The sequence below is a fragment of the Lytechinus pictus genome, chromosome 16 (assembly GCF_037042905.1).
Source record: "Lytechinus pictus isolate F3 Inbred chromosome 16, Lp3.0, whole genome shotgun sequence".
Taxonomy (NCBI): domain Eukaryota; kingdom Metazoa; phylum Echinodermata; class Echinoidea; order Temnopleuroida; family Toxopneustidae; genus Lytechinus; species Lytechinus pictus.
The window spans coordinates 20,697,515-20,707,212 of NC_087260.1; the positions used below are offsets into that span (position 1 = coordinate 20,697,515).

Here is a 9,698-nt window from a genome sequence, read left to right on the forward strand (position 1 = left end):
TGGCCCCAATTTTTAGATACCAGCCTTAAACATGGGTCCATGGCCCCAATTTTTAGATACTGGCCTTAAACATAGGTCCATATTCTGGTTTTGAACCTTCAGCCGCACACCCCCCATCCAAACCAAATCTAAGTACCCCCCCCCCCCCCCCCCCCCTGGGTAAAAAAATATCTTATCACACTTAGGCTAGATAACAACACACAATTAAATGTACAGTGACTTGGTTGTCAGACACCTCAGGGACATAATTTGGTTTTAACCTTTACCTAGTGGATGTTCCCTCTACAAAGCCTATGTGAATTACAGAATTCAATAGTCAACAGGTTAACCCATTGCCTACTGGAACCGGGTGATCCCTCTACAAAGCCTATGTGAATTACAGAATTCAGTAGTAAACAGGTTAACCCATTGCCTACTGGAACCGGGTGATCCCCCTACAAAGCCTATGTGAATTACAGAATTCAGGAGTCAACATGTTAACCCATTGCCTACTGGAACCAGGTGATCCCTCTACAAAGCCTATATGAATTACAGAATTCAGTAGTAAACAGGTTAACCCATTGCCTACTGGAACCGGGTGATCCCCTACAAAGCCTAGTCAACAGGCTAACCCATTGCCTACTGGAACTGAATGATACCTTTACAAAGCCTATGTGAATTACAGAATTCAGCAGTCTGTCAACAGGCTAACCCATTGCCTAATGGAATTGGACGATCCCTCTACAAAGCCTATGTGAATTACAGAATTCGGTAGTCAACAGGTTAACCCATTGCCTACTGGAACCGGGTGATCCCTCTACAAATCCTATGTGAATTACAGAATTCAGTAGTCAACAGGCTAACCCATTGCCTACTGGAATTGGACGATTCCTGCACAACGCCTATGTGAATTACAGAATTCAGTATTCATCGGGTTAATCTTTTAAAAAAATTCTAACCTTGAGAGTCCTTTGGACTGGAGCTCTGTGTTCTCCTGCTGGAGGCGCTCCACCTGGACCTGGAGCTGGACATTCTGTGAGCGGGATGCCTCAATCTGGTTGGAAAATTTGATATCTAGGTATGGAAATAACATCAGATATAAGAAGATCAATAGATGTGAAAAATGAATTTGCGAGAAATCAGACAAATGCAAACAAAAATGTAAATCAACTTAGAAATGCTGTATAATCCAACTGTATGCTGTATAAAAAGATGGCTGTTTCAGGGCGATTTATATATGAATTTATCAGTATTTTGTTTGAAAAAATAATATTGCACTTTATAGTGCTTAAAAACATTGGAATGGTGTCTTAACTCTTAAACACAAATATTATAACCGGTACCCCAAGGTAGATACCCCACACTGTAATTTGAATAGGGCAACAGAAATAATAACATTTGTAGAGACAGTGATTTTCCGCGATCGCGGAAAACGGACGGAATTCACGGAAATGGCCTTTTGAAACGGAAAGTGGCATTTCAAACAGAAAACATATTTTTCCTCAAAATACAAAGAACAGCAACAGAAATTACTCCAAAATCTCAACAAAATACAAATATCAAATGGCCACAAAACCTCACAAAACACGATCTCACTTCACTACAAAGTATGACAATCCACACATCGCGACTGCTCTTGACTCAATCACACTCGATCGTACCCCTCGCCCGCGCCGCGCCCCTTGGCCGGTGTAGCGGCGGATTCGGTTCCACCGGCGGATACCGTATCCGCCGGCAGATATCGTTCTTAATGGCCGATATCGTTTTTAATCGGAACCATATCCGCCGGGTTTGACGCGGCTTGATGTTTGCAGATTTGGTTCCTCGGCGGATTTGGTTCTATTGACGATACGTGTAATATTTATTTGGACAGACGTCCAACCTCGGCAGCGCGCGCATGCGCGGCTCTGGCAATGTCGTTACCAATGGGGGGAGGGGATTTTCGTCCGCCTTTAGACTTTTTGTGAATTTTTATTCAGGGGCGGATCCATACAGCTTTTGACGAAGGGCTCGATGGGGGTGAGGGAATAGGAGAAACAATGACTCGATATATCATGTATACATAGACCTGGCACATGCGCCAAAACTTTGCTATTTATTATTATCAGATTTTGATGAAATTTTCATCATTTTGTTTTGTAGGCCCTACGTGAAAATTTATACTACTTTCAGTCCGCAGTATGCATCGATATCTTTAACTGTGCTTTTTCACACCATGATTAGTGTAAGTTTGGCAGACTGGCGAAAATTTGTACCCCCATATAGGCCTATGGTTTTTATAAAACTACAGATTTTCAACGAGTTAAAACTTCATAATTTCAAAATAAATGAGGCAAATTAGTTTATGAATATATATTGCTGTTAACTCATATTATTGCTTGTAGAGTGCTAATTTTTTGTGAAAACATTTTTCAAACAAACATTAAAAAAAAGAATTTCAAAACATGATTAATATCTTATGTAGTTTATTGTAGGCCTATTTTTAATTTGTCATGTATTTTTTTTATTTGTTTTTTTTTTATTCCTTTTTTTTCAATATTTTTGTTAAGGAATCTGAATTAAAGGGATGGTCCGGGCTGAAAATATTAATATCTTAATACATAGAGTAGAATTCACTGAGCAAAATGCAGAAAATTTCATCAAAATCGGATAACAAATAATAAAGTTATTGAAGTTTAAAGTTAAGCAATATTTTGTGAAAACAGTCATCATGAATATTCATTCATTTTCCGTTTTCTTATGTTATCACACAAAACCATATTTTTTTCATTTATTTCATACTTGTGTGAATAGTATGTCTCCCTTATAATGAAATAAGTTGCAGCAATAAATATCTAATGCACTAAATCAGTTGTCAATCCAAATTTTCTAGTTCTTGGATCGAGGAAAAAATTTGAATAAACTTAATTTCATATAATAAATTACAAAAGAACAAGTGGAGATGTGACATCATCAGTCCACCTAATGGATATTCATGACGTAACAGGCGGGGGGGGGGGGGAGTTGCCCCCTGGCGGATTTAACCAGGAATAAAAGAAAAACGGGAAAGGAAAAAAAAGGAGGGAGAAAGAAAGGGAAAGGGGAATGAGGGGAAAAGGAAAGGAAAAAGTGAAAAGAAAACGAAGAAAAAACCCTTTTTAATGGAAAAGGAAATCGGGAAAATGAACGAAAGAAGAACATTTGAGAAAGAACAAATCATTCCAAAACAGGCATATGTAATGCAATAGCACGGTGGGAAATAAATTAAAAGATGACAAAATGGCAAACAATACCGCGAAACGAAGGTAAAATGCAATTAGTCAAAAGCTAATTTTTGGAAAACAAAGAAAAGGGACAAGAAAAAAAAAATAACACGACCGGGCTTCCGATGATTGAAATTAAAGAGCGGGAAGAAAGATGGACTGCATACAACATTGTGCTATATAAGCTAGCTAAATTTTATGTAAATAAGCTACCGGGGCTTTGCCCCAGACCCCACACAGTAGGGGCTCTTCATTTATACTGAACCTCAAATTGCTCTATAACGCTTCCCGTTCACAATCACGTTCAATTACTGCACATGCGCCGGGGGGGGGGGGGGTCTTGGTTCCACACCCAAGAGAAATAAAATAAATTAAAGGAGACAAGGTATAATGAAATGAATGGAAACAATGAAATTTGTTAGTTGCTGAATCTAATGGAAAAATCAATTACATAATTAGGATTTAATTTCAAAAGGCATTTTTTTTCCAGCTCGATCGCTTTGCGACTTTTTACAGATTTTTCCCACATTACTATGTTTTGCCCCTCAAAATATTTGGTTCATTACGCAACTGGGTTGAATAAATGTGTTGTGTAAAAGCTATATCCTGTACATGCCCGCGATTTGATTAAAATAGCGGCAATCTGCGAGGTTTAAATGGCTTTGATATCAAGAAATTCCGGACCCCAACCGCACAGCGCGTGCATGCATGACGTGTGAACGTGATGAATGAAGGATATCGCGATAGCGCAAGAACGATATCTTCCGAATCTTCCGAAGGGAGTGGCCTTTTTTGGTACTGAATCCGCCGGAGGAGAACCATATCCGCCGGCGGATTTGGTGCCTAGAACAGTATCTGCCAGGCGCAGGATCCGCCGGTACACCGGCAGTGGGGTCGGCCATATCGAAAACATTCACATGCACACATTGTTTGATTTAACAACACGGTCGTGTGTTGTTGCCCTCTACGTTTGAAGATGTAGCAGCATGATATTCACAATATTCTGGTCTTGAAATCCAAAATGACGGATAGGCTAAAGTCGTTGACTGCTCAAAACAGCTCAAAACGATGTCCAAAAAACCCCAAAATTATCAATAAAATTTCATTCAACCGTAAAATAATGCTGATAATGTGAAAGGTGAGGATGTATTCATGTTAAATGTGTTTGTCAAAATATTTTGTCTACCCGCATAGATCCGATTAGAGCGGATTCTACTGCGTTGTTGGTACAGTGGCAGATACAAATTTTGACCAGCGCGAGTGATGTGAATCATGTGATATTGCTACTGAATGGGTAAACGGAATTGTCAATTTTCCGTGTACACAAAGTCTATGGGGAAACGGAAATTCCGTTTTCTGACATGCTGAAACGGAATTTAAGATTTTCTGAAAAGGAAAAGGCAATTTTTTGAAACGGAAAATCACTGTCCCTGCATTTGGTTAAAACCACTTGTTCACTGCAACCACCCTGCCTGTGGGGAATCTACTTGTAGATCTATGGTTAGACCAAAAGCTTCAGTCTCTGTATTTGGTTTTTCTGTTGAACTGTGCTGGCTCCACTCACCAATACATAGTCAGACTGAAGTGTTGTTGGCCCTGTCTAATCTATGGTAAGCCAATGCAGTACTAAGCACACACTTAAAAAAAAAATCATTAAAATATCACTTTTGCAACCAAAAATACTAATTTCCATACAGTCGCAAATTATATTTCATTAGTAACTTGGGGGTAATTTTTGTATTCACCAGAGCGCTCTGAAACTTGAATTTTGGGTACATTTTGTGTACGCCCTCTATTGGTGGAAAATAAAATTTCAAGAAAATTTTCATTATTCAATCTCTGTTTTTAATATAGAAAAAATAATTAAAAGAATTCAATTTACTTAAGAGCCAAGTTTTATGATGAATAACTGCAATGGAAACTAACAGTGTAAAAAGATCAAGCATTTGTCTCAAAGAACAAGAGAAAATATGCCAAACATTGCCAACCTTATTTCACCACACAGGGAATATTAACATAGAACAAGGTTACATGTATATCATAACCTTGCTCATTGAATGAGTGGTTAAAACTATATACACTGTAATCAGACTGTACGACATTACACCAGACGGTGGCCTGTAATGTTTCCAGCAGAAGAAGACTGTCACTGTATAATGTCGAACTAAAGGAGAACTTTCTTCGAATGTTAATAATAATACATTATAAACAAGATAAAATTAATTGTATTCGTTCTCTCCAGTAGTTATAAAAACTTAAGTCTTAACATTCAGAAACACCACACGCATCCCCAAACACTGTGATAATGATATAATATAAATTCACTGCCGACTTGAATTGCATTTGCAATATTTTTTTGTGTAATTGACACTTTTGATTCAGCACGGCAGTGAATTCATGATAGAAAAAAATATTTCAAGTTTTGAATTGTGATATCACTGATATCATAATTCAAAACAACACTTTTTGATTCGGCAGTTTACGTGAATTGATGACAGAAAAGAATACTTTAAGTTTTGAATTGTGCGATATCACTGCTGATATCATAATTCATAACTTAAAATATTATTTTCTGTCATAAATTCACTGCCGAATCAAAAAGTGTCAAATACAAAAAATAGATTGCAAATAAATAAAAAAGCAATTGGCATTATTTTCAAGTCAGCAGTGAATTTATATATTATTTTATATCATTATTTATACTAGTCTATTCTTATTTCTACAATAAGAAATTATGGAGCCAGTCCGGAAGGTAGGGCTGGGCCCGCGCCCCCGTAGGCCTGGCCCTGCCTGGCCGGCCAGCCTGCAACAGCAGCCCGGAGCAGCAGCCAGTAGCAGGCCAGGGGTCCGTTGCAGAAAGAGTTGCGTTTAAACGCAAGTCAAAATATCAATCGCAAGTCCGAAATGCGCGCTGTTGATTGGTTGAAAATCAAGTTGCGCGTGATTTTTAGAGTTGCGATTGATTGCAACTCTTTCTGCAACAGGCCCCGGGGCTATCATCATGCTAGACAGGAATAACCGTCGTTTCTGGGGATTTATTCAACAATTTCTGACATTTTACTGTAATCCCCATTTACCGACGGTAGGGTGTACGTGTGGGCTCGCATGTGTTCTCATTCCCTCCCTTTTGTCAATTCACAGTCCAAAGTTTGATGTAATTTTACACATCGAATTTACAATCTAAGGATGTATAAACAACAAACTTTTAAAACTTTATATTTTAACATTTAAATACTTTAAACGATATAGATGAAAAAGGCATGAAAAATATACTTTACCGATGTTTAATTGGGTTGAACACGATAAAAATGGTCAAAATGGCAGCCAAACTATAAAATATTTACAAACGAACGTCAACAATCACGAATGTGATATCGATATTGCTTTCGATATTATACGATCTGCTCCATATGCGAACGAAACCGAAGATAAACGATACTAGTTATACTAGTACTAGTACTAGTTATAATCGCGATATATCGATTCGAGACATTAAGTTAATACGATAATGACGTCATTCAAGATGGCAACTTGCAAGAAAAACCGTCAGGTCAGGTGAAAATGTCTTAGATGACAGATTTCTCAATCATCCAGAGGATTTTTTTCAATAACTCCGGCCCAAGGTATGCAATTACTTAAAGGAGAATGAAACCCTTGAAACCAGCTGAATCCATATCAAAGAGAAAAATCAAAGAAACATATTGTTGAAAGTTTGAGGAAGATTGAATGAATAATAAGAAAGTTATGAGCATTTGAATATTGAGATCACTAATGCCATGTAGATCCTCCCATTGGCAATGCGACCAAGATCTGTGATGTCACACACGTACAACTCCCTCATTACTTTAGTACTTATTTCACTTATATTCTCACTTTTATAGAGTCTATCACAAGATGAGGTGTTCTCTTTATGAGAGGACAAGTACAGAGGTTTAACAACATTATATCATTGATGAATCGTTTGTCATATGATTAGAATGAGCAAAAAGAGATGTTTTGGGGTATATTTTCAGTGTCCAAAAGGGGAGAGTTGTTCATCTGTGACATCATAGATCTTGGTCGCATTGCCAATGAGAGGATCTCCATAGCATTAGTGATCTCGACATTCAAATGCTCATAATTCTTCTATTGCTAGTCCTATTTTACTCAAACTTTTGTTGATCTTATTCTTTGATTTTTCTGCTCTCACAAAAGCTAACTTGCTCCAAGAGTTTCATTCTCCTTTAAGTTATTTATATTTTCCTGATAATGGAAACCATGAAACTTTCAATTTTGCTTAAAAAACAGTTTTAAATCGCGATCTATAAAACGCTAGTTCACTATACGTTGGCTGTAGGTACGGGGCCCCATCCCCTTCAGTCTATGTATGGTGAGTGGAGCCAACGTAGTTCAGCGGAACAACCAAAATACAGAGACTGAAGCTTTTGGTCTATCATCATGCTAGACCAAAAGCTTCGGTCTCTGTTATGTTGGTTGTTCAGCTGAACTCCGTTGGCTTCACTCACCAAATACAGAGACCGAAGTTCTAGCGCGATCTGTACAGGGGACTCAATGGCCATATGTTTATGTACTTAAGATCGGATAAAACGGGGAAGTGAATTTGCGCGACAGCCGAGGTAAGTCACTGTTTTTGTTCCTTTTAACTTGATTTTTCTCTGTTTTTTGGCAATTAATGCCAAGAGGGAATATTAATTTGCATTTTGGTTGCATTAATTTTCAAAATTTTTATTCATTAAATTTAAAGACAAAAATTGAAGAGCCCCGATGGGGGGATTTTGCATTGCAAGTCCCCTAATGGTGGCTGCACGCTAGCGAGGGCGCTAGTGTAGTTTCGCACCTCCCCGTTTAATGGTTTTCAAACATGTACATCTCACCCTAAATAATTCACAACCTAAAATACTTGCATCTGAGCCTCCAAAGTCCAGTAGAAGTTGAATATTTGCCGTTTTGACACTTTTTTACAAAGTTTTACACCTATTTCGGAATCACTCGGTCGCTTGATCAAGCTCAGCGCTGCACATAAGCAGTCGGTACGCGTACAGTACGTACCACCTAGGCTAGTGCACTGAAGTGCAAGAAGAGCGAGTTTTTCTATGGTATCTTCAAAAAGATTTTTTCCCCTCTTTCAGCTTGCACCAAGTATTACGGTAGTGGTTTTTCACATTTTTTTATTTCATTCAAACAAGCACACACACGCACACCCCACACACACCTTCACACAACAAACATCAACCACTCTGCACAACCACTAGCTACCGTAATACTTGGTGCAAGCTGAAAGAGGAGAAAAAATCTTTTTGAAGATACCATAGAAAAACTCGCTCTTCTTGCACTTCACTAGGTGGTACTACGGTACGTACTGTACGCGTACCGACTGCTTATGTGCAGCGCTGAGCTTCAAGCGACCGAGTGATTCCGTTAAACTGTGTAAAAAAAAAGTGTCAAAACGGCAAATATTCAACTTCTACTGGACTTTGGAGGCTCAGATGCAAGTATTTTAGGTTGTGAATTATTTAGGGTGAGATTGTACGTACTACATGTTTGAAAACCATTAAACGGGGAGGTGCGAAACTACACTAGCGCCCTAGCGAGCCGTCTGTGTACGAGGAGAAATTAAAAAAAAAAAAAAGTTAAAAAACTCCTCGAAACAGACGGCTGCCAGCTGTCTATCATCATGCAGGCTTGCAGCACTCTGTCTGTCTGTGTGAGTCTCTGGAAATTGGAATGGAGTGGAGGAAGCAAACGCCCAACGTCGAATTTTTATCGATATTTCACATATAAAATAAAGAAACTCATTTATTTTTCAGTATTTCATAGGGCAGGTACTTACGTGTTTCGATCAGTGACTTGAATGGAAGACTTTCCCTTTCGTTTCTTCTCCTTACCCGCATTTGTATCGTCTTTTTCCATGACATCGAAGGGTCCATGGAAGTCGCCATGTTGACATTGAGCGCCATCTAGCGATAGATTTTGGTAATGTGCTTAATTTTCTCATTTCTCAACGCACTTTATTGAAACCCGCGGGGGGGGGGGGGGGCACTCGTATAGTAATTTCATAAAAATTTCAGTTCTTAAGGAAATGGTTTCAGATTTTGGTGCCGCACGCCACACCCAGCCTCAGTGCCAAGCTTTTTTCCACGATCAGGGTCCCGGCTGGGTCAGGGTGCTCCCTTTTTTTTGTACAAATTAAAAGGTTGATTGGACATGTTTTATTATTGTTATTATTATTATTACATTTTGTGTAAATTGAATTTATTCCTAATGTTTTTGGATAACCTTGTGATATATTTAAACTTATACTACAGTAAATCCTCATTTGTATACATGGTATATCACTGCCCCGAAATATTGGTAATGGAGAAGTGAAACCAATTTCAACAGAATGCAAATAAATATGATTAATTCTTCTCAAACAATAATTATTTCTGTATTCAAACGTAGGCCTATTTGACTTGTGTCGAAATATGCTCTTTAATT

General features: G+C 38.3%; 1 protein-coding gene across 3 annotated transcripts in view; it reads right to left on the minus strand.

The window, feature by feature from the left end:
* The window catches only part of LOC129279378 (autophagy-related protein 16-1-like), a 32,403-nt gene extending 23,217 nt beyond the window's left edge, over positions 1 to 9,186 (minus strand). For 2 of the 3 annotated variants that reach the window (XM_064110849.1, XM_064110847.1), the window contains exons 1-2: positions 9,052 to 9,178; positions 939 to 1,053 (exon numbers count right to left, since the gene is read on the minus strand). In XM_064110849.1, the coding sequence (XP_063966919.1) occupies positions 939 to 1,053; positions 9,052 to 9,178 (242 nt within the window). Of the gene's footprint in view, positions 1 to 938; positions 1,054 to 9,051 lie in introns of all 3 variants that reach the window. The other variant, XM_064110848.1, reaches the window with a different exon arrangement.
* Positions 9,187 to 9,698: the final 512 nt, after the last annotated feature.